Genomic DNA, 26564 nt, shown 5'->3' on the forward strand with positions numbered 1-26564 from the left:
AGGGGGGTTTCGGACCCCTAATACGTCATTTTAAAGGTCATACGATTTTCTCGCGAAATGAGCCAATTTCCCCTTACTTTTCCTCAACGTTATTTTAGTAAGTTCAGAATTTGTTCAACATTGCGATTTCAAGTCCCCAAAGGAGGGGTTACGATTTGGGCCAAAATCGGCCCCTCCGCGGAATTAGATGATTTTTGGATATTTGGCAGTTGACGGTTTTTTTTTTTTTTTTTTTTTTTTTTTTTTTTTATTTGCACATAATATTATACTGCACAATTTAACACTTTTAGACAAAATTTTTGTCTTTTAAAAGCTTAATTTAACTATTAAGTTTAATACTTAACTACTAATACTACAAATTATAAAGTACATACTATCTCTAATGCATTGAGAAGCTAATAAGGCACAATTAATTCAAATTAAAAATGTCTTTTTGTTTTAATTGTTGGATTTTGGCGACCGGACTCGGTCAAAGGCCAAGAACCTCCGATCACGTCCTAAGAGCGTAGAGAGGCACGATGATTAATATTATGAGAATTTTGAGAACCCCTGGATTCCAAGCTCATGGGGCTTGCGACGTTTTAATCGGCGGAGGCATCGGTCCCATTCCAAGAGCGCGAGCGCTTCAGGGTTGGGGTGCCGATGCAACCTGCTCTCATATGCGGTGTACATCTTGGTGATGTAGTCCTCCACAGAATCAATGTCGAGGTCTGCCCGGATATCGACATTCCTCTCGTACCAACGAGCTTTAGCTATGCTTCTCAGAATTTTCATTTGTATTACTTCTATCTTATCTAAATTTGTTTTGGCTGCACAACCCCACAATTGGCAGCCATAGCTCCAAACAGGCCTCAACATTGACTTGTAGAGGAGTAACTTGATATTTAAAGGTAACCGTGACTTTCGTCCGACGAGCCACTGCATATTAGAGAACTTTAAACGTAGCTGGGCTACTTTCTTTTTAATATGGGTGCCCCACCTGAGCCTGGAATCCAGGTGAAGTCCGAGATATTTGGCAGTTGTGTCATGTGGAATTATATCGTTCCCTAGGGAAAGTGGAATGTGTTTATAAGGGGGCAGTTGACGGTGCATTTATGATGGAAATCATCGAGTTTCGCCGATACTCACGTTTTTTGGCTGCGAAACAGGGGCCTTAACATGGCTCCGTGGTTGAAAATAGCTGAAATTTCGCGTTTTTCGCGGTCATACCTCAAATTTCGACCTGGGCCCAAAAGCGACGGGTTATGAGCTTCGAATATGGTGTCTGGGACACCTATACACGTAACATACTTGAATTTGATCAACCGTCACCTTTAGGCCCAACCTCAAAATCGAACTTTTCCAACTTTTTAGCCCAAAATAGCTGAAAATCCATGTTTTCCGCGGTTCTACCTCAGATTTCGACCTGGGCCCAAAGGGGACGGTTGAGGAGCTTCGAATATGGTGTCTGGGACACCTAGACACGTAACATACTTGAATATGATCAACCGCCACCTTTGGGTCCAACCTCAAAATCGAACTTTTCCAACTTTTTAGCCCAAAATATCTGAAAATCTATGTTTTCCGCGGTTCTACCTCAGATTTCGACCTGGGCCCAAAGGCGACGCACAGTGGGGAAAAACGCCAATCTAGCCGCTCAAAAGTCCCTTTGTCAACGCTTTTGATTTTTATTCGTGTTTCTTGGGTTAAAAATGTAGCCAAAGGATAGGGGGACCCAAATTGAGGCAAGAAAATATTTTGTCAACCCCCCTTGGGCTATATTTTCGCCGCACAATGGCCCAATCCAAAGAGCTTGGTGGACCATCTTTTTACACCTACTTTTGGTTCACTTTACGTGAATTTTCTTAATTATCTGATTTTCTGCGTTGCGTTACACTTCTTTCAAAACAATCTAATCAATTATAACATCACTTAATGGCATTGTACACTGAAAAATTGAATGTTACGTACAGTAAAAATGTGAAATTAAAAATTAGTGGGTCTATTCAGTTTACAAGACAATAACATTTATTTTCATCGATACAGGCGTTTTTTTAATACGAAGATACTTTTTGAATTGTGAAAAGACAATGAAATCAAACACTGAAACAGCATGAGAAAAGAAGAGGAAAAAAGAAATAAAGAAGAATCTAAAAATTAATGGAGAAAAAAGAAAGAAAAGATAGAAATTATAGCATTATAACTAAATAATTTTATAAACAACGAATAACAATAAACAACAAATAATAATAATTTAAGAATAACTTAAACAATAATTATAACAATGAAAAGGAATAAAAGAAAAAAATATAAATGCAACAAAGCTGCGACTAAATCACAAAAGCTGCGACTTTTACCTACTTTTTTTGGCATACCATTGTCTGAATCTATAAAATGTGATAATTACCCGCAAGAATATTCACCTCCTCTCGTAGCCAGTGAAATTTTTCTTTCAATGTAATTTTTTGTGACTCTTATTTTGATTGCTAAATGTGTTCATGATGTTAATTATTCATGAAATTTATATGAGATTTAGTTGTTGTACATTTTAATACACATGAATTTTGAATTTGAATATATTTCTTGAATTTCGGACGAAAACTGACTCTTGCTCTTCTTGATTATTCGTAGGTACTTCAAAAAAAGAAAAAAGGAAAAAAAAAAAAAATACATGACAACCTCTTTAATTTAAAAAAACAACGGACCAGTGTCCGACACGTTCAATGCCTTTTCTCCCTGTCCAATAGTATTATTAGGACGCTTTTTACTTTATTTTCATCCTGCCATTTCTTATACCTCAAAATTATGGAAGTAGATTCCGAAAATAGATCGTATTAATTGCATGCAGGTATACTTCGTTCAGTTATTCAACGTGGCAACCCCCCCTCCCTCCCTTCTCAAATAACCATCCAAAAATGAAGAATAGTAAAATCGTTGGTCGTTTTGGATGATTAATCGTTAAATTAGTCACATGTATTATAGCTCAAGCTCCAAGCCAAATTGTAAAATAATTATTCCGGTATTTGAGCGTGAATTTGATATTTTTCGCAAATTTACCATGTTTTAGTTAACGATGGAGTAAAACTGACTTCAGATTCGTGATCAGCGACCCAAAAAACGTATAAAAACATGTATTGCATGCCAACAAAGGTGATACTCTAATTAATGCCGCCTAGATCTGGCTCTGGAACCAATGTGCGCCGCGCCTAGTGCATCACAAACGCCTCGACGCCGGGCCATTAATCTTCGTTTATCTCTCTGAACCGCAAAAAACCGCAAGATATCTCTACAGATAATGAAACTACATGAAATTCTGCGTCACCTAGTACAAGTCTGATATTGGTATTCGCCGGTATTTGATACATTCCAATCCTCTGAAGTTTAAAAACACAGATTTTTCACAGCAGGTGTTAAAGAAATAGAAAATATAAGAAAAAATGATGAGGAAATAAAATAAATGATTTGATTTACTTCTCAGGGGCTCTGCCATGCTGGAAAACCATCAATTGCATAACCTGTTGCGTGAACACCATCAGTACGGAACGCATTTGGTGCGTCTTCCATCTGGGCTTCCAGTCTTAACTGTTTACGCTCACGGTTCATCATCAATTTTTTGATAACAAATAAGATTCTGGTGAATTTAATCACTGATTTGGTGTCAGTGGATATCTGAGAATGAAATGCAGCCTCTGGTAGCTTTCTACCAAACACTTGAAATTACGACTTTTGAGCGGCTAGATTGGTCGTTTTCCCCACTGTGCGACGGTTGATGAGCTTCGAATATGGTGTCTGGGACACCTAGACACGTAACATACTTGAATATGATCAACCGTCGCCTTTGAGCCCAACTTCAAAATCGAACTTCTCCAACAAAGCAAACTTCTCTGACTTCCTGAGGTCATGATAAGCACTGTGGAGTTACATTTGGTGAAAACTGCATTCAGTCAAAAAAACCCTATCGTGAAGTTCCTATAATCAGATATCTCTCACCTGAGATAGTCATCAAATACAAGCATGTATGCTGTTTAATTACAGGGAGCTTTTCATAACGGTAACATTACCAAGCACTGGAGAGCTCAAGCAAGCGATCAAGGAATCTGGAGCTGACAATTTAACCTATACGTAAAATAGTACAAAACTCCGTTTTCGCAGTCATTCAAGTGACTTGTGACAGACAATAAACCAAGAAGATATGAATCCATTCTCTGTATTCGAAGGCAAGTTCTGGGTTCAGACCAGAACCTGAATAGAACGTTGCACAAACAGTACTTTTCAACTATTTCGGACTAAAAAGTTGGAGAAGTTCGATTTTGAGGTTGGGCCGAAAGGCGACGGATGATCATATTTAAGTATGTTACGTGTCTAGGTGTCCCAGACACAATATTCGAAGCTCATCAACCGTCCCCTTTGGGCCCAGGTCGAAATCTGAGGAAGAACCGCGGAAAACATAGATTTTCAGATATTTCGGGCTAAAAAGTTGGAAAAGTTCGATTTTGAGGTTGGGCCCAAAGGTGGCGGTTGATCATATTCAAGTATGTCACGTGTCAAGGTGTCCCAGACACAATATTCGAAGCTCATCAACCGTTGCCTTTGGGCCCAGGTCGAAATCTGAGGTAGAACCGCGGAAAACATAGATTTTCAGATATTTCGGGCTAAAAAGTTGGAAAAGTTCGATTTTGAGGTTGGGCCCAAAGGTGGCGGTTGATCATATTCAAGTATGTCACGTGTCAAGGTGTCCCAGACACAATATTCGAAGCTCATCAACCGTTGCCTTTGGGCCCAGGTCGAAATCTGAGGTAGAACCGCGGAAAACATGGATTTTCAGCTATTTTGGGCTAAAAAGTTGGAAAAGTTCGATTTTGAGGTTGGGCCCAAAGGCGACGGTTGATCATATTTAAGTATGTTACGTGGCTAGGTGTCCCAGACATCATATTCCAAGGTCATCACCCGTCGCCTTTGGGCCCAGGTCGAAATCTGAGGTAGGACCGTGAAAAACGCGAAAATTCATTTATTTTCGGCCACGGAGCCATGTTTAGGCCCCTGTTTCGCAGCCAAAAAACGTGAGTATCGGCTAAACTCGATTATTTCCATCGTAAATGCACCGTCAACTGCCAAATATCCAAAAATCATCCAATTCCGCGGAGGGGCCGATTTTGGCCCAAATCGTAACCCCTCCTTTGGGGACTTGAAATCGCAATGTTGAACAAATTCTGAACTTACTAAAATGACGTTGAGGAAAAGTAAGGGGAAATTGGCTCATTTCGCGAGAAAATCGTATGACCTTTAAAATGACGTATTAGGGGTCCGAAGCCCCCCTTAAAATTAGTTTGATGTAATTTCTGTGATTCTTACTTAAAAATGCTTACAATTTGGTAAATTTGCCCGTTTTATTTTTTCTTTTACGATAATTTGAACCGGGGTTATGATTTTTTGAAAATAGGTCAAATTGGACCTTTGACCTATCATAACTCGGTCAAAAATTAAGGTATTGATTTGCGATTTGCGCCAAATTTCTTAGTTTTTTATGCTCTTTCGAATGGTGTATCACAACATAGGGGTTATCATTTGAAAAAAAAAAGTTGGGAGCCCCCGCGCTCCCCCTGAGGGGGGACAAACATTTTGACCCCCCTAGAAGATGGTCCTCTTTAAGGTAGAAACATTCCCAAAGTTTCGTTTTTCTACCTCTAACCGTTCAAAAGTTCCGAGGGGGGGTACGGACTTTTGGGACACCCTGTATGTTTCAGTCAGTTTATACGGTATACCTGAATGCATTGTTTATCATTTATTCCCCTCTTTACTTTTAGGTTAATATTTCCTTCAAGATGGAGCTCGATTGATATGTCTGGATCAAATTTTGAGGAAATGATGGTCAAAAGGAATATGCATGAGAAAGAAGAGTACAAACAGGTTAAATCGCTCAATATATTTTATCAGGCCGGGACCTCCAAAGCTGGAAACCCTGTCTTTTACTACGTTGCTCGAAGATACAAGTAAGTGATTTTACTTGAAGAAAATATATTGTGCATTGTCACAAAATCCTTTTTCCCTCTCATTTCAGTCTACAAAAGGTTTGAGAGCCACCCTTAAATGGAGTCATGCTCAAAGAGGAGGAAGGGTCATGCCTTAATCACAGAATTGTATTTTGATGCTTGATTCTTGTAGATCAGATAAAAATAATAAAGTCTGTTTTGACAGCAACTTTCTATGTGCAATATTAATCCAGGTATCTCGCTTTGAAAAATGCGGTTTATGACGTCATCAGTAGTGTCACCCTTGGTTTCTTCCACCTCGCTTTTATCAATCAACGTTTGCACTGGTTACTCAACGTGGCACTTAAATGAAAGGAAGGTGGAAGGAACCAAGGGTGTCACTACTGCAGTGGATGACATCATAAACTGAATTTTTCAAAAGCTCTATATGTAGGTTAATATTGTACTTAGATAGTTGTTGTTTGGACAGATCTTATTATTTTCAGCTGATTTACAAGATTCGAGGATCAAAACACAATTCTGTGAACAATGCAATTGACCCATTGTCTTGTTTCAATGTCATGTGCTGGATGCGCAACAAGGGGATAGAGGGAGTCTGTCACTGTTGGGGAATGGCAAAAATTAAATAAAATGCTGATTTCTTAAAATTGTTCCAAAAGATTTGGTAAATATACTTGCAAAAGATGTTTTGTCGGCAAAGGATTTTCTTGTTCTTAATAAAGGGGGGGGGGGGGGTTATTGCTGACAGAACGTAATTTTTAAGAATTTCAGACCTGCATCACAGATGCGTGATGAGGGAGAGGAGGATCTAAAGTTCTGAATTTTATCATGAAATAATGCATGAGAGGTCCCTCTGGAGAGTTCATTAGCCTGGCTGAAATGAATGATGTGTGCAATCTTATAATGGGTAAATTTGTTCATTTTTTAATGGTTTTTTTAAATGATTAAAAATATGAGCAGTTGAAGAAATAGTGCCCTGCCGCGCTAACTTTGTTGCATTAAGGCATTCTTGCAGAACAATATTTTAGGAAGGTTTGAACCGCACTTTTAATCATATCAATGGTGCATATCAATGGTGATGCTGTAAAAATACTTATGAATATGTATAATGTATCAATGAACTATTTTTAACAATAATTGCTCTCAATCTTCTCTAGCTTTCTTCAATGCCCTACTTTGTGGATTAATTGTCCTTTTACTTCGCACACATCCTAACCTTTGCATGTTAGGTGTTCAAAGTCCATTTTTGCTCAGAAAATGAAAAAAAGCATATCAATGGTGATGCTGCAAAAATACGCATGAATATGTACAATGTATTAATCAACTATTTTTAACAATAATTGCGCTCAATCTTCTCTAGTTTTCTTCAATGCCTTACGTTGTGGATTAATTGTCCTTTCACTCCACAGAATTGGTGAAACAAATGGAGAATTCTTGGTTTTTCATGTGTACCTAACTTTGAAGCCCTACTGGGAATCGCCTTTTGAACTAGTGTTTGACTTTACACATACCTCATCTGACAATAGATTTAGGTAATTATGTGCTTTTTAATATAACTTGAACTATATCTGTCACTGCCATCTGAATCGGATCATTTTTCTATTGACATCAATTGAAATGTTTATGAATATAATAATAATCTTCACCCCAAACTGTTCCCTGCAGATAAAGAAAGAATGCATGCCCTCGCATTTTTTTGGTCGTGTCATATTACGAGGAGTCCTTTTAGATTCCTATGGGTTTTGTACTGCTGGACTCGGAAAAAATGTCCAAAAAATTGCAGCACAACAGAATTTTTTGCAAAGTCAAAATTTTGGTTTTTTAGGGGTAAAATTTCCAAAAAATAAAAAAAAATATTCATTCAATATGTAAGGATCTGTTAGTCTTTCACACCTCTACTAGGTATAATCCCACCGAAAATTTAGTTGTAGACATATTGGTCAAAACATGGGGTGATTCCAAGTTACTTACAAAATTAATCTCCAGCTGGAATATCTTCAAATAAATTTTCCAGAAAATGTTTTGCCCCTGAAATTCACTCTTTGGATGCCCCAAAAGTCACCTGAAAAGTATATAGGAGGTTCTTAATTATTTAAGGTTAAAGGGGGAGGGGGGGCGCCCAGACATCGCAAGAGCACAAGGATCCATTGGCGTGTTTCAATGCGTTCTCACAGTTACTGTGCCCCCTCCCCCTCTCCTCCAAGTAATTGAGAACCTTCTTTTTTACTTTTCAGGTGACTTATGGACACCCAAGAAAGCAAATTTCCAGGAAAGAATATTATCTTGAAATTTTTTACTATACAGGGTTATCCAAAAGTTACCCACCACCCCTGTAACTTTTTTCCTGCTTGAGATAGAAGTTTGAAACTGTGGCAATGTTCCTCGGTCTAAAGTAGCAACTTTTTGGTCTCCCCAAAAGAGCTTGATGCAAAAACGGCTTTTTTCGCCCCCCCCCCCTCTGGAATTTCTTCAGACTTTGTCTATTGATTACTCATACTTGAAAGCTTCTTTTCCCAAATTTTCAGACCCCCAAAAAATTTTGGGGGGGAGTTAGGGGGGGGGGTGGAAGTCAAAACCTGTGAACCTCGATATCTCTTGAACGAAGAAAGATATCGAGGTCCGGTTTTGACGAAAAATCGTCTAAAATTGCATACTTTAAGATTCTAACGGTCGAAATCCCGATATCACATTTTTAAGTCAACATACAGGGTTATTCAAAAGTTACGCACCACTGGCCATAACTTTAGTTCTAATTATGATATCGATTTGCGGTTTGTGGCGTCCTTCCTCATATCGAGGGGGAAACTTTTTGAGGTACTTTTCAGTTCTTCACCCTCCCAGGGGGAGGGGGGCGGGGGGCAACTCAAAAATTTCAAATGGCAACCCCCATCATGTGATACATCGTTAGAAAGAGCATGAAAAAAGAAAATTTTTGGCGCAAACCGGAAGTCGATCTGACCCCCCTGTCAAAAGTTAGGGGGGTCCAAAGGTTATTTAGGGGGTCCGTACCTTCATTTTTTAGAGTAGCTTCGGCGGCTCTTGGACATACCGTTTCTCTTTTCAAAGAGTCCTCGAATACTCCAAGTCTGAGACCGAAATCTTCATATTGCCCCCGGGCCACCACAGCCCCCCGTAGGGGGGGATTGGGCCTGTTACAATGAAACATTGCTTTAAAATGCGAAAAGTCACAGAAGAGCTTCAAACTTAGCATCAAATCCGAGTGGAACTTCTTGCCAATGTTAACGCAAACGCAGCCTGCGACTTTAAAGTGAGTTTTCAAAACTCTTAGCCCCCTGCCCCCCCTCATTTTTGGTTGCAGAGCGGGTAAAAACCGGGAAATTCACTACAAATAATGCCCGAAACTAATGTCCAACTTGAGGAGGACCCTTGAAACGTTGCGATCAGTCGGAGCATTGAAATACAAGGACTGCCACCCCCTTAAAGAACGGAAACATCCAAAACACCCCCGCTACCCCCCTCATTTTTCGTTGCGGAGCGGGTAAAAACCGGGAAAATCGCCAGAAATGATGCCCGAAACCTCTGTAGAACTTGACGAGAACCCTTGAAACGTTGCGCTCAGTCGGAGAACTGCAACACAGGAACTGCCGCCCACTTTAAGGACGGAAACATCCGTAAAACCGCCGCTGCCCCCCTCTGTTTTCGTTGCGGAGCGGGTAAGAACCGGGGCATCATTTCTGGCGAATTTCCCGGTTTTTACCCGCTCCGCAACGAAAAATGAGGGGGGTAGCGGGGGTGTTTTGGATGTTTCCGTTCTTTAAGGGGGTGGCAGTCCTTGTATTTCAATGCTCCGACTGATCGCAACGTTTCAAGGGTCCTCCTCAAGTTGGACATTAGTTTCGGGCATTATTTGTAGTGAATTTCCCGGTTTTTACCCGCTCTGCAACCAAAAATGAGGGGGGGCAGGGGGCTAAGAGTTTTGAAAACTCACTTTAAAGTCGCAGGCTGCGTTTGCGTTAACATTGGCAAGAAGTTCCACTCGGATTTGATGCTAAGTTTGAAGCTCTTCTGTGACTTTTCGCATTTTAAAGCAATGTTTCATTGTAACAGGCCCATCCCCCCCTACGGGGAGGCTGTGGTGGCCCGGGGGCAATATGAAGATTTCGGTCTCAGACTTGGAGTATTCGAGGACTCTTTGAAAAGAGAAACGGTATGTCCAAGAGCTGCCGAAGCTACTCTAAAAAATGAAGGTACGGACCCCCTAAATAACCTTTGGACCCCCCAACTTTTGACAGGGGGGTCAGATCGACTTCCGGTTTGCGCCAAAAATTTTCTTTTTTCATGCTCTTTCTAACGATGTATCACATGATGGGTGTTGCCATTTGAAATTTTTGAGTTGCCCCCCGCCCCCCCCTCCCCCTGGGGGGGGGGTGGAGAACTGAAAAGTACCTCAAAAAGTTTCCCCCTCGATATGAGGAAGGACGCCACAAACCGCAAATCGATATCATAATTAGAGCTAAAGTTATGGCCAGTGGTGCGTAACTTTTGAATAACCCTGTATGTGCTTTTTTCCAGTATTTAGGTCTAGAAAATTTCTTTTAAACGGAAAATTTACAAAGATCTCAATTTTTTATTGTTCGTCTTTTTTCGCATCCAACGAGTGGTCCATTAAGCTGGGGAACCAAACGGTTCCGGAGTTATGATCGATTGAAGTTTCCGCTCAACGCGCGCCGACCGATTTTCGCGCGCAAAAAAGTCGAATTTGACTGTTATTAAATCAGATTGACTGTTCAAACTGAGCGAAATGCATTATTAGGGACTCTTGAGGGTCGCTGAGTTGATTACGTAGCATGGTGTCAACGATCATGGTGTCAACAAACAGTTTTTCTAAGTTTTTGTTGACACCATGATCATCCAAAAATAAAAAATTCTGACCCTCATGAAAAATGATCACGGTGTCAACGATCACGACGTCAACGAAACTTAAAACTTGCCTCAATAACACCTTTTAAATCTCAAGTCTTGTTTTTCTTGTGTTATTCACTCTAACCTAACCTAACCTAACCTAACCTAACCTAACCTAACCTAACCCAACCTAACCTAACCTAACCTAACCTAACCTAACCTTACCTGACCTAAACTAACCTAATCCAACTATACGTGACCCAGACCTCTCCTGTACACTTAATATTTTAATTTTACTCACAAGGAAGATATTTTTCTGTTTGTTGACACCGTGATCGTTGACACCATGCTCAGGGCCCATTTTTGCGTTTTACTGCCTGATCACGACGTCAACAATCGTTGACTCCATGATCAGATTTTTGGTTTGTTGACACCATGATCGTTGCCACCATGCAACGTTACCGCTGAGTTCAGAAATTACAGATACTTCCTAAAAATTCACGTTTTTAAAATTACAGCTCCGTACCGGACCACTGAGCGGCCGGTCGGCGCTCAGTGGGCCTCTAAAATAGCGCTACAGAGCTGTAATTTTAAAAACGTGAATTTTTCGGAAGTATCTGTAATTTCTGAACTCAGCGACCCTCAAGAGTCCCTAATAATGCATTCCGCTCAGTTTGAACAGTCAATCTGATTTAATAACAGTCAAATTCGACTTTTTTGCGCGCGAAAATCGGTCGGCGCGCGTTGAGCGGAAACTTCAATCGATCATAACTCCGGAACCGTTCGGTTCCTCATCTTAATGGACCACTCGTTGGATGCGGAAAAAGACAAACAATGTAAAAGAACTGGCTTTGGTTCAAATAAAAAATTGAGATCTTTGTAAATTTTTCGTTTAAAAGAAATTTTCTAGACCTAAAAACTGGAAAAAAGCACATATGTTGACTTAAAAATGTGATATTGGGATTGCGACCTTTAGAATCTTAAAGTATGCAATTTTAGACGATTTTTCGTCCAAACCGGACCTCGATATCTTTCTTCGTTCGAGAGATATCGAGGTTAACAGGTTTTGACTTCCACCCCCGCCCCCCTAGCTCCCCCCAAAATTTTTTGGGGGTCTGAAAATTTGAGAAAAGAAGCGCTCAAGTATGAGTAATCAATAGACAAAGTCTGAAGAAATTCCAGAGGGGGGGGGGCCAAAAAAGCCGTTTTTGCATCAAGCTCTTTTGGGGGGCGGCCCCCCTTAAGGGGAGCAGGGGCTAACTTTTTTTTTTCAAATGGCAATCCCTTTTTTGTGATACCTCTTCGAAAGACAATAAAGAAGAAAAGTTTTGGCGCAAACCGCATGTCAAAATGTTGATTTTTGACAAAATGGCGGCCGGTTAAAGTTCAAAATGGCGAAAATTTGGCATCTCCGTTTTTTATCGGCGGATTGGTCTGAAACTCTGAATCCTTGGGTTTTTCGGGACGAGAAAAATGATTCTGGCATTAGTTTTTCAGAAATGTCAGGCCTTTTCAAAATGGCGGCTTAGAGCGGGAAGTGGATATTTAGGCTGCTTATCGTTGGATTTGAATGAGACTTTGTATCCGGGGGTATTTCGGCACGAGAAGTACGAATCTTTCATTGGATTTTTGAAATTTCGAAAAACTTTAAAATGGCGGCGAAAAAATGACGGGAAATCCATATCACGTCTGTTTACCGATGGATTCGCCCAAAAGTCGGTACTCTGGTGGTTTTTGGCTCACTGTGGTGGCACGGTTAGCCCAATTATCTATTAAATTATCGAGCCCAATAATATCTAATTTCTATTATCTTTTTGCCTAAGATAATATGAGAGCTAACACTGAAATTGGGAACTGATGATGTATAATGTAAATGATATCTTAAGTAATTACAAATCCAAAGTAAATGAAATTACAACAAACCATAATAATTGAGGAATTCTTTGGTAAAAGTTCGTATAAGATTTCCAATGCTACTAAGGTTGTGCAATGTAGTTTTGTAGTCGTAAGTAATTTATCCGACAGTTCTGCTATGAATTTTTCCCTGAATCTGTTCTAAGTTTTTCCTCATTATTTCCTCAGATTTGGGTGAAACTCGGTTTCCGGGAGATTTTTGGAACAAGAAAACCGAATTTGGAATTAGTTTTTCGAAAGAACCCATTTCTTCAAAAAGTCGGGCATGAAAATGGCGGTTAACGGGAAAACTACAAGTATATATATTTTTTACCCGTGGATTTGCAAAAAATTGGAATCCGGGAGTTATTTGGCACGAAAAATGCGAATCCGGCGTTGATTTTTCGTAAGGTCGGCCACTGACGGAAAATTAGTCGGAAAAGTCTGAAATGCCCTCCCAACTTCACTATGTGTGTAAGAAATACGCGTTTTTTTAAGGCTTCCTGCTTCAAAAACGATACTTTCGCACAAATGAACATTTCGTGAGAAGAGTCATTCCATCCAACCCTTGCGCACCAGAATGCCACACAATATTCAATATGACTGACGCTCCCGCGTGCTAATTTTAAGGAAACTTCTTGATCCTCATTGTCATCGTCCTTAATGATGTCGGCCTTGTTGAATATTGTGTAGCATCTTACTGTAAAAGGGTTCTCTTTTCACGGAATGTTCACATGTGGGATCGTACCGTTTCGGAAGAGGAAGCTTAAGAAACATATATTTCTTACGCGGATTGTGAAGTTCAGTGTGCATTTCAAACTTTGCCAATGCGCTCATTTTCATTTTTGAGCCATTTTCCAATAAAAATAAATACTTTTTTTTAAGTGTCCGTAATTTTGCCAACGTGTTTTAAAAGGCTCAGTCCAAGACTGAGAACTCATTTTAGAGAGAAAAAGCTCGTCCGGCGAGCACAAATTTTCTCGTATGAGAGTATGCTGTTTGGTGCAACACCAGTTACGACCAGTCAGGAGAGCAACTGCAGATGCGTTTCAGGTCTAGTTGGACCCACTATCAGTGCAGCGCAGCCCTCCGACTTTTCTGCTGAACTCTTCTTTCTACTCAAGCTGAAGTTTGCAACAGGCCCATTATGCTGAAAGGAACTACGTAAAATAATTAATTAAATTTGAAAGATGTATGTTCACATTGAATTTGCTAGCTTTGAAAAAATAAAGAAAATTGAATCTGTTGTTCTCTGAGGAGTACACGACTGGTAAATGACTGTGCCCTTCATCTTGTCATTATGGAAATCAATAATCCCACTCCGCTGCACTCTCTGCATCCTCGTTGTGATTTCCCCTCTCTTAAGATGATTAACTTTTCCCTTCCCACCGGACAAAGAATTTTTGTCTTTAAAGTTTATAGCTGCAGATAATTGTCACTAAAATTTTATATTATTTTAAAAAAAACCAAGAAATTGTGTTGAAAAATTCTACTTACTACAAGGAGAAGAAGACAGAGAAATTCCAAGTGCAATAAGAACCAGCAGGTTGAAAATCTACGGAAGTATTTTCTTGGGGGGCCAAATGGACTAAACTGAATTAGATCACTGTGCGGGCAGATGACAACATCACGCCTAGCAAACTTTTATCTGTTGATTTTCTTAAAGCTGCATTTTTTTAACAGGAAACTTCAAACCTATTTTATTTGAAATTTTTAGAAATGTTTTGTACTGCAATGCCTGTAAAACAATCTTCAGATTCTGACATTATCATCCCTTTTCCCACACGGTGCATCTGAACAAGTTTAAATTTTTTGACGAGTCACAAGCAAAAACTCTTCAGGTTCTTGAAGTAGAGTGTCTACTGAGTCACTTTAGCCAAAAAGAAAAAAATTCTGTCAAGCTCCTGGAAATTAAAGTCGATTTAAAGGTATTTAAAGGTTTTTGTGCTAAAATAGCCAAATTACCCATAGCAAGGTCCGTCATATTATTTAAAATAAATTTTCTTCCTGGATATAACATCCCCCTGGAAACCCGAAGTTTTCGAAAGTGTATGCAATTTGGCTCTAAGGGCTCATTTCAAACCCCCAAAATTCACTATATGGTTAAAATTGGTAGTCTAAGTATTCGGAGCCTTAAAGTATGCATATTTAAGAAACTTAGGCATTATATACAGGAAGAACCTTTTCGAAAACTTCAGTTTTCCAGGGGGATGTTATTTTGTTTTTAGTGTATTTTCCGAAGGAAATACACTATTGCGTTCTCCCCTGATGTCAGACCTGGACCAAAGACCATGTAATGAGCATCGATCATGGGTCGTAGATTACGAGTATGCATACCGTTTGAATTCATGTATATATATATATATATATACACTTATAAGTGTATTTTCTGAAGGAAATTAGTGTATTTTCGAGGTTTTTTTAATGCTGTTTTTTCTAGAGTCGTCAATGAGTAATCCTGAAGGGCGTTTCCGATCACGTAATTGACATTTTGACTGTTCGGGGGGGGGGGGGGGGCATCTGGCTTTGCTTTGCCTCTCTCACAGTTTCTGAAAATGCTTGAAAATTATATTTATTTTGGATATTTTGGTTTTTCAATGTAGTAGGGAATTTTCAAGCGTTTTCAGAAACTGCGAGAAAGGCAAAGCTAAGTCTGATGCCCCCTCCCCCACCTGAACAGTCAAAACTAGGGGGCTACGCCCCCTGGGCGCTACGCGGCCCAACCCCGTGAAGGCGCTCCGTGCCATCAATGGGCCGCTAAGCGGCCCTATTTTTACCCTCCTATCAGTGTTAGTTTTATTTTTCCCCTCAAAAATTACGATATGAGGTATACTTTAATTTTAAACTTTACTTAAAATTACTTTAAAATTAAAAGGACGCGTTTTGGAATGACTGATTGATGAAATATTGCAGTAAAACAATGAACAATGATAGTCAGGTAATAATTAAGATTTCATGAGTCGGGGATCGATCCCACATTGAGTTCATTGTGGACGCACTCGACGTCTTAGACGACTCGGCCACCGCTCTACTTGAGGATTACGGCGCGATTCTTGTGGAGATAAGTGTAGAGCTGATGCGCAGGCTACACAGCTACTGCGCAACCTCCTTGACCACTGCGCATCCTCCCGCGCATAGCGGTAGCAGCACGGGAGCATTCAGTAAACTCACTCACTTTTATAAAGTGATTTTAAAAAAACCTGGGTCCTTTTTCCAAAATCTGATTAGAGCGGGCTCATCTTGGGCCTATTACCTGTCGATTTACGCAAGAATCATGGAAATCGGCCCGGTAGAAAGCTCAAACGAACTATGACAAAAAGTATAAATTTACATTGTTTAAATGGGAGAATTCGCAACTTTACCACGTAATATAAAAAAACCTGGGCCACATTTTGAAAATCTGAAAAGAGTTGGCTTATCTAGACACAATTGCCCGTCGATAGCCACAAAAATCTTGAAAATCGGCCCGGTAGAACGCTGGAACTAAGCGTCACCAGTTTCGCAAAATTAGGAGGTCTTGGAGCTTATAGTATAGATGTCAATTATGTAATCATAAATGCCCTTCAGGATTACTCATTGAAGACTGTAGAAGTAACAGCTTTAAAAAATAAAAAAAATCATCCCCCTGAAAACCTGAAGTTTTCGAAAATGCAATCAATTTTTGGCTCTAAGGGCTCATTTTAGGCCCCCAAAATTCATCATATGGTTAAAATTAATAGTCTAAGTATTCGGAGGCTTACAGTATGCATATGTAAGAAACTTAGGCATATTCAGGAAGAAAATTTATTTTAAATAATATGATGGGCCTTGCTATGGGTAATTTGGCTATTTTAGCACAAAAACCTTTAAAAATACCTTTAAATCGACTTTAATTTCCAGGAGCTTGACAGATTTTTAAAGGTCCATTTTCAGCAAAATCACACGGAAAGCTCATTTTGAGGGACCGTAAATTTTGAAAAATGCCTTTAATTCTTTAAAAGTGGGCATCAAGCACATCACCTGGGTCATTAATTTAAGTTCCTAAAAGATCTTTGGACTAATCTCAAAATTCAAGGGATTACGAGGCCCAAAAGTAGGGCACTTTGCTCCGCGACATCACACAAACAACTCATTTTCAAAGACTGTAAATTTGAAGAAAAATGCCTTTCATTTCTTCGAAAGTTGGCATAAGAGCACCACCTGGTTCAATAATGTAAGTTCCTATGAGGTCTTTGGACTAAACTAAAAATTGAAGGGTTACGCGTCATATAGCGAGGAGAGCACTTCGGTCACACGGAGAGCTCATGGACTGTAGATTTTGAAAAAATGCCTTTAATTCTTTGAAAGTTGGCTCAAAAGCACCATCTGAGTCATTAATTTAAGTTCCTAAAGGATTCTTGGACTAATCTCATAATTGCAGAGGGGCCGATAGGAAACGCTCAATTCTCTGATAAATGAGTCGGAACGCTTCTAGATAATAGCAGCAAACGCTTTGAGTCAGGTGAAACCTAGGAATTCAAATGCATTATATAATGCATCATATACTATTTCCAAAATTACTCCGTAGGTATACACCAAGCAAAATTAGACAACTAATTAGGTAGGTAAGTACTTACAATATATAGTTACTATTAGTCTTCAAGCTGACGCAAGAACTGACACTTACATCTTTATTAAATACTAATATGTTTGTTGTTAATGAATTTAGAATCCCGGCAGATTCCATCTTTCGCGGTTCCTTTTTACGAGGTACTAAGCACAAATATAATATAATAATACGGCACAAATATGACTGATTTAATGCTTGTTACTTAATAAAGGAGGTTATAATTGTCATAGAGAAAAAAAGGAGGTGTTGCATCTTGAGGATTTGTACCACTACGCATCAATGTAAACAAGACGCTCGTTGAGGTATGTTTAACACTGATGATATCCCAGAGACGTTTATGGTCTTGGCAATGGATGGCGATCTCAGCGCGTATCTCTAATTGTGTTTCTGCTATCGTTGAATTATATAGCGGGCGATACGCGAGTATAAGGAGATGAAGGCGCTCTCGCCTCCTGGCGGCGCGGTAGAGATGGGGCGGCGTGGGTGAACCTTCCAGCAGGTAGATTCGCCCGCCAAATTTAAAATTTGGGAGATGCTAAGCGAAAACCGTTTAGATTTAAGACTATTTGAACATCGAATAGTCATTCTACCCATTCAAGTAGATATTTGATGGCTTTTGACCGTGCTTAAGGAGAGATTATAATTTTTCTTTTTGGCTTAAGTGACTCAGTAGTCACTCTACTTCAAGAACCTGAAGAGGATTTGCTTGTGACTTGTCAAAAAATTTAAACTCGTTCAGATGCACTGTGCCTAGGTATGATCACTTATGATTGTGTTTTTGTGTATCAAATTGAATATCGTAACTCTCAAAATCATTCATATTTTATTTTACAGGACTGAATTTTTAGGTAAGTGGTTCCACATGCTACCAGTCGATGGCTACAAAAATATTCATGCCGCTTACATCTACAACTGTAATACTTGGGTTAGAGAGTACACTAAATTTCATGATAGAATTTTGTCTCCTTTGAAGGTGAGCCATACTCAGTGCAAATAAGTTTTTAATCGGACCATTTGGTCAAATAAGTTTGAAAATTTGAATATTTAAGGTTTGAGTTTAAATTGCATATCAGAAAAAGTACTCGACATTTTCTATTATTTGCCTAGCCCTAGATTTTAGTATCACCTTTGTTGTATCACGGAGTTCATTTTACTTTAGGGAAATAATTCTTATTACGAGACAGAATTTTGTATTAACACACTAACTGCCACGCCGGTCCTTAAAGACTGTCACTAATGAAATTTTTTATTAAATCATTTCCGCTAAGTAGACAGATTGCATATCTGAACCTCATGTTACACCCCTGTCCAAGAAATAACGCTATCGCTGCACATTGGTTCCAGAGCCCAATCTAGGCGGCATTAATTCGAAAAAATGACATTTTGAATAAATGGAAAATAGCACTACTGGTTGACACCACATACTCTGGAGAGTAATTCGGCCGAATGTCATGATGATTGAATGAGTAATAACGTATTGATAAGCTTTCAAAGGAGAGCGCGCTGGCCGTCTCTCTGCGGTTCTATCTGTTTCCTCACTTATCACAGTAAAGTGGAGTTTCTACTTGAGGTGCATAGCCTTTGAGGCTGGCATTCGAACATTTAAGTTAATTTTAAGGATTACCATGATTCTATAATATCTTTAGATCAAGTCTAAAGCTCTAGATAAACCCTAGGACCAGTGTTCGAAACTCACCTTTGAGTTTTAGGAGCCATGTGGCGCTTCAAACCTGATTTTTAGGTGCCATTGAAGATTTTTAGGGGCCAAATTGACTTTTCGCCTATATACGACGGCGCATTTAGTGAAAAGTTAGACGCAAGATGTTTTTGTAGCAAAACTAGTAAGTAGCTGTAACTTGGGGGAGACAAAAGCACTAAGAATGAAATCGTGAAAAATAAGAAAAGCAAGCTTTCACTTGTAGTGCTGAAAATTCTGAGTTTTTTCAGTTCAAATAGATTTGTTTTTTTTTCTTTATGCGACTTCCTGGGATAATCCAGATTTTTAGGGACCACGTTGGTGCAGAGCCTTCATTTTTTGGGCGCCCTAGCCGATTTTATAGGCGGATCTGGCGCGTTGGCGCCTGTGAGTTTCGAACACTGCCTTGGACATAACACCATTTTACGTTAACCTCACGCAATTCTCCAGATAAATGGCTAAAAACAACTATTTTTTTCACCCTCCAACACCATTCAAACGGCCATTTCTCAGTAGTACTGATTCTGGGCATGATATAAAAACAATATCTTGTGCCTTTTTCTGCCGGTTTTCGAAATACAGTCTTGTAAAGGTCGCTCGCTCAGTTTTCATGAATACTGGATGTAGCATGTTATGGGTGGGTGATATTGTTCAATCTCTCAGGCAATGTTATAAAACCATGCCATTCCAAGATATTTATCCAAAGAGAGGTCTTTTTAAATATTTTTCTAAAAAATTTACGAAAAAGATAATTTTCACGGGCCTGCAAAACTTTTAGGAGACATAAGTTTTTGTGCTAAAAACAATCAAATACTCCCAAAAACAGTTGAAATCAACTACATTGTCACCCTCTGACACCTTTTAAACAGTCATTGCTCGTTAGTAGTAATCCTAGGCATTATGTAGAGACAAATATCTTTTGCCAGTTCTAGGCAAACAAAATATGTAACAACATTTTAAAGTGAATGTTGCTCTCGAATTTGAAAATCAATGAGTATTGAAGTGAAGTGCCTTCTTCCTGCTCAATGGTTGAAATAGTATAATCAGGGAGACACCCTTTTATTTTATGTTTGTACTACTGTTTCCTGCTACTTCCTACGCCTTCCTTCCTACCGCAACATTCCAGGAGTAGGTCGTCAAACTAGATCACGTTGATTCGATACTTCGTGAAGCCATGTAATGTGACATACCCCCCCCCCCCTACCCCAGCAAAAAAATTACCAACAGGAAATTAACTTTAGTAGAATAGTTGATTTTTCTTGATGAGTAAACAATAAATTTGTCAAAATTATCATAGTTCAAGCATAGAGGCAAGTTTTTAAATTAATAATCCCGTAATGAGTGTGAATTTGCTATTTTATGCATATTTACCACATTGTAGTTAACGACAGGGTATTTACTTTAAATTCGTGACCAGCTACCCAAGAAACACTTATAAACATATATTGCACCTGCACGCCAATAAAGGTGATATTCTAATTAATGCCGCCTAGATCGGGCTCTGGATCTGGAACCAATGTGCGCTGCCTTAAAGAAATCTCTGTCATCCTTGCAAGTTTTTCGCACCTCTCAACATGCCTCGAATTTTAAGGCAAACTTTGGCAGATAACATGTTAAAATATTGTAGTGCAAATTAATGGCAGTCCAGTAAATGAAGCATTTTGATGGCCAAAAATTAAAGTATGGCTGGATTTAAGCTCAATTGATTCTACTTCTAAAATGGTGTTTTTAACCAAAATTCCCGGTACATCCCTCAGGGGGATCACGCCAGTGGTCGGGAAAAACTAAAAATTGGACACATTTTCAAAAATTCACCATGGAATAAGAAATTCATTTGAAAACTAGACTTGATTTTGAAAATGAAGGTAATTGAGTTCCATTTTCGTATTAGGTATGGTTTTGAATATATCGAAGGAAGTCAAAATGTGAGTAAACTTAAAAGAAATGAAAAATTGAGAATTGACCGTATGGGGGACTGTATTGTCACAGGGTTAGCAATCCTGCGGACCCTAGCTGGTAACCCCTGCCTCAAAGGGGCCATGGAGATGGTCACCGGCTTCAAGGCGTATGAACCACCCAGGGAAAGGGCAGATTCGGTTCCTGGCCCGCCAATTAAAAATGGCGGGAATTTCAAATTTCGTCCCTTTTCTAAGCTCCCAGGTATACTCTATTATAAAAAAAAAAATCTGGGTCATATTCCCAAAATCTGGTTACAGCGGGCACATCTAGGGACTATCACCTGTCGATAACCGCAAAAATTATGGGAATCGGTCCAGTAAAACAATCAAACGAACTATGACAAGAAATAAAAATTTACATTGTTTAAATGGGAGAATTTGCAACTTCACCGCATAATATAAAATAACTTGGGTCATCTTTTCAAAATCTGAACAGGGCTCATCTAGAGACAATTGCCTGTCGATAGCCGCAAAAATCAAGAAAATCGGTCCGGTAGAACGCTGGAACTAAGTGTTACCAGATATACAATTTTAGGAGGCCTCGGAGCTTATACAGGGTGTCCCCAAAGTCCGTACCCCTCCCCCCTCGTAACTTTTTAACGGTTAGAGATAGAAAAACGAAACTTTGGGAATGTTTCTATCTTAAAGGGGACCATCTTCTAGGGGGGTCAAAATTTTTGTCCCCCCCTCAGGGGGGCGGGGGGGCCCCCAACTTTTTTTTTCAAAGGTAACCCCTATCTTGTGGTACGTCATTAGAAAGAGCATAAAAACGTAAGAATTTTGGCGCAAATCGCAAATCAATATCTTAATTTTTGACCGAGTTATGATAGGTCAAAGGTCCAATTTGACCTATTTTCAAAAAATCATTACTCCGGTTCAAATTATCGCACAGAATAAAATAAAACGGGCAAATTTACCACATTGTAAGCACTTTTAAGTAAAAATCACAGAAATTACTTCAAACTAATTTTAAGGGGGGTTTTGGACCCCCAAATACGTCATTTTAAAGGTCATACGATTTTCTCGAAAAATGAGCCAATTTCCCCTTACTTTTCCTCAACATTATCTTATTAAGTTCAAAATTAGTTCAACATTGCGTTTTCAAGTCCCCAAATTTCGGGCAAATTTAATAAATAGAAATTTAAGGTGATTCAATTCAACCACTTAAATTTCATTTTTTTTTTTTAAACTTTATTCGAAATTTGGGGACTTGAAAACGCAATGTTGAACTAATTTTGAACTTAATAAGATAATGTTAAGGAAAAGTAAGGGGAAATTGGCTCATTTCTCGAGAAAATCGTATGACCTTTAAAATGACGTATTTGGGGGTCCAAAACCCCCCTTAAAATTAGTTTGAAGTAATTTCTGTGATTTTTACTTAAAAGTGCTTACAATGTGGTAAATTTGCCCGTTTTATTTTATTCTGTGCGATAATTTGAACCGGAGTAATGATTTTTTGAAAATAGGTCAAATTGGACCTTTGACCTATCATAACTCGGTCAAAAATTAAGATATTGATTTGCGATTTGCGCCAAAATTCTTACGTTTTTATGCTCTTTCTAATGACGTACCACAAGATAGGGGTTACCATTTGAAAAAAAAGTTGGGGGCCCCCCTGAGGGGGGAACACAAATTTTGACCCCCCTAGAAGATGGTCCCCTTTAAGATAGAAACATTCCCAAAGTTTCGTTTTTCTATCTCTAACCGTTCAAAAGTTACTGGGGGGGGGGGGGGGTACGGACTTTGGGGGCACCCTGTATATATGATGCCATAGGTATGTGAAATTAATGGCACCATGGTATATGAAATTATACCAAATATTTAATAAAGTACAGTATCAATAAACCCAAAAATATTGCTGAAAATAATGGTAAAAAATGTATAAAAATAAAAACAAGAAGTATCGTACATAAAAATGCAAATGAAAAATGACTTCTGCCATGAATGCAGCGATATTGTGGATAAAATGTTTAGAAAACATGACCACAAACTAGCTTTTAGTACAGACAACAATGTGAGTTGCAAAATTAGAAAACAGGCCAGTAGAAACAAAAATAATACTTCATCAGGCGAAATTAGGTGATAATTGTTCAGGTATCTACCTAATAAAGTGTCAAGCATGCAATAGTAAATATATAGGAAAAACTGAGCGATCTATCAAAGTTAGAGCCAAAGAGCATCAAACATCCAATGTGTTCAAACATATGAAACCTACAAGCCATAAAACAGGTTTTAATGAGACAAAAATTTTGCACAAAAACAGAGATCATAATCATTTAAGTGGCTTAGAAAAATTGGAAATTACAATGGTTACAATGAAAAATGAAATTTTACTCAACAGATATCAGATAGAAACAGAAATAGCAAGAAACTCACTTATCCGGAGGTGCTGCCACCTATCTATGAATCAGAAAAGGTCCAACGAACGCATTGTTGGTGGATTGACCGTTGTACTGAATCGCAATCATCTGATCTGCGAGTTCACAGATTTCATAAGTGCAACGATCTCTCTTATCATCCATGACTCCTTTTAATTTTGACACCATCATATACATATGCGTGAAGTAAAATTTCCTTAAAATTTCAAACTCTGATTATGTTTATGTTCAAGTTTTGTAATAATGCTCTAATGATGGTGCAAGCCAAAAGGTACTTTAGTAATTATAGAATTATATCCACAACATTTTGGTTCTATCAATCACCTTCAGTATCTATGCTGTGTCTCCGTAAGTTGGCCGCCATTTTACAAGATGGCTCCCAAAAGCTGGTTTTTGTTATTTTCTTATTTTTTGGCGGTTCTAAGTTACCTATTGACATAAAATTTGGTGGAGTTATTCATGAGTATTTTTTAAACGAGGAAAAACCCGGACTTGAGTCCACTCGACCATTTCTCCTGGTTATTTGGAATGTTATGTACATTTTGACGCCTTAAGATATTAGCATCTTAGCTCCGTTTCTCTTCGGTCTCTCCGATTTTTGTGGCTCTTTTGCAGCTAGACACTTTTTGGCAGAAATATGCAGAGTTGTCTTCGTAACAGGAAAATATCGAGTCTTAAGTTCAATCGGCTATTTTATCCTGGCTATCGGCCGGCATTTCAGCAAATTAGCGTCTCAACCCAGTTTCCCTTCGATCTCTCTGGTTATCGTGGCTTTTTTTTGCAGCTAAACGGTTGAAATTTAACATGAATGCACTCAAGCGTGTTAAAAACAGAAAAATTTCAAGACACAAGTACACTTGGCCACTTTATTCCTGCTAATGGCCACCATTGTGGAAAATACCAGCCAGCCGGTTTCTCCGCGGCTCCTCAGATTTCCGTGCGTTTTTTGCAACTAGACGCTTTAAATTTGGCAGGAATATGCCTAATTATGTTGAGAAGAAAAAAAATTGAGACACAACTTCAATAGGCCATTATTTCCCGGCAACTGGCTGTAATCTTCAAAAACAGGGGCCTTTCCCCGTTAAACGTCTGAACGTTGTTTCGTCGGTTTTCGTGGGTGAGTCGTAGCCAAAATTATGTAAATAGGCAGATATGTAATTAAATTTAATTTGAAATAGATAAAAGTGAGACATTAGTTTAGCCACGAAAAATGATACATTTTATTCCTACAAAAATACAGAAATTAACAAAAATTGAACTATTCTCTTGTATCAAATTATTTTGAATTGAAAATATAATACTAAGTGAGTCTGTCGATGGAAACATTCTTTACTGTGTTTATTTTGTATTGTGGTTAAGTTACTTTTTTATCATCAATTAATTTTTCAAGCTTTTAAGAGCTTATTATAAGCATCAATCCCCCCCCTCCCGAAAAAAGAAAAAAAAAATAAAAATTCCAAGGCACTCTTGTGTTTCTCGCGAAATTTTACAAAGGATGTATTCCTTAAATCGTAAATCCCCGTGTGATGCAAGAGCTGCAGCATCAATACGTTCTCTCCGAATTTTGCGCTCAAACCTTACACTTGAACGCTAGAGTCAGTGACTTCTTATGACCACGACTTTTGACCACGAAAATTATGCTGTGTTAAGGTATTATTTACACCTTAGTTAGGGAGGTAGAACTTGCGCCGACCGTGAAATCAGCGTACTTTATATTACCGTCTTAGTATTTTATTCATTTTAAAAACTGGTGGCCCAATGCCGGAATGGAATTATCTCTTGAAGATGTATCATATGTTCCTTTGTCGATCATTTCATCATTTTTCCTGTAGCATGTATATTCCCACCAAAGGGTATCCCGGGATAAGCATGTCAAAATGCCCTTGTGAATGGATTTTTATTTTAACCATTTTAAGTCATCAAGGGGGTCCTAAAACTTAGGTTTTGGGGGGTTTCAGCCCCCCAACCCCCTCCGCCCCCCTCAGACCCCCAAAAACCGCTTTTTTGGGCTATTTTTGACTATGCTAACGTCATTTCCTCATAACTTTCGTAATTTTCGATAGAATTGAACCAAAATTTGTCAGAATCTACATCAATTAGCTTAGTTTGTGTAGAAAAAAATTCATTATCATCGGATAATATTTTAGCCCCTAAAAAAATTCGTAAAATTTTTGAAAAAATCATTTTTTTCCTTTTTTCGCGGCTAGGTGGCGTATGGAAACATGCACACAAACAAAAATTGTCTCTTTTCTTAATTTATACATCCAATAAGATACAGGAAAAATTTCGTGTTGATCGGAGTGGTGCGCCATACTTAAAAACGCAATTTTCTAACCTCAAAACGGCCTAAATGCCACCATTAGCCTCCTTTGATGACTAGGCGTGGAGAAATGTAGAGAGAAATATCCGGTTTTATCGTCTCACCTCTTAAGTGATCCACTTAAGTACCTTGAGTCAAAATTTCGAGTCGATCAGAGTGGTGCGCAACACCCAAGCACGCAATTTTCTAACCTCAAAACGCCGAAATTGCCCATTTCGGCACCCATTATCACTCCGTGTGAAAAAATAAGAAGAGGTACATCCGATATTATTGTCCTACCTCATGAATTAGACACTTAAGTGCATTTAGTCAAAATTTCGAGTCGATCAGAGTGGTGCGCAACAACCGAACGCGCCGATTTCTAACCTCAAAACGCCCAAATTGCCCATTTCGGCACCCATTATCACTCCGTGTGAAAAAATAAGAAGAGGTACATCCGATATTATTGTCCTACCTCATGAATTAGACACTTAAGTGCATTTAGTCAAAATTTCGAGTCGATCAGAGTGGTGCGCAACAACCGAACGCGCCGATTTCTAACCTCAAAACGCCCAAATTGCCCATTTCGGCACCCATTATCACTCCGTGTGAAAAAAAGAAGAGGGTACATCCGATATTATAGTCCTACCTCATAAATTAGACACTTAAGTGCATTTAGTCAAAATTTCGGTCGATCAGAGTGGTGCGCAACAACCGAACGCGCCGATTTCTAACCTCAAAACGCCGAAATTGCCCATTTCGGCACCCATTAACACTCCGTGTGAAAAAAAGAGAGGGGTACATTCGATTTATAGTCCTACCTCATGAATAGCTTGAATACCTAGAGTCATAATTTCGTGTTGATCAGAGTGATGCGCAACAACCGAACCGCCGATTTCTAACCTCAAACGCCAAATTGC

General features: G+C 38.9%; 1 protein-coding gene across 5 annotated transcripts in view; it reads left to right on the forward strand.

The window, feature by feature from the left end:
• Positions 1-26564, forward strand: part of Nf1 (neurofibromin 1) — a 291489-nt gene that overhangs the window by 133405 nt on the left and 131520 nt on the right. For all 5 annotated transcript variants that reach the window (XM_072300264.1, XM_072300271.1, XM_072300269.1 and 2 more), the window contains 3 exons: positions 5784-5969; positions 7379-7501; positions 18148-18286. In XM_072300264.1, coding sequence (XP_072156365.1) covers positions 5784-5969; positions 7379-7501; positions 18148-18286 — 448 coding nt within the window. The remainder of the gene's footprint in view (positions 1-5783; positions 5970-7378; positions 7502-18147; positions 18287-26564) is intronic.

The sequence above is a fragment of the Bemisia tabaci genome, chromosome 1 (genome assembly GCF_918797505.1).
Source record: "Bemisia tabaci chromosome 1, PGI_BMITA_v3".
Taxonomy (NCBI): Eukaryota; Metazoa; Arthropoda; class Insecta; order Hemiptera; family Aleyrodidae; genus Bemisia; species Bemisia tabaci.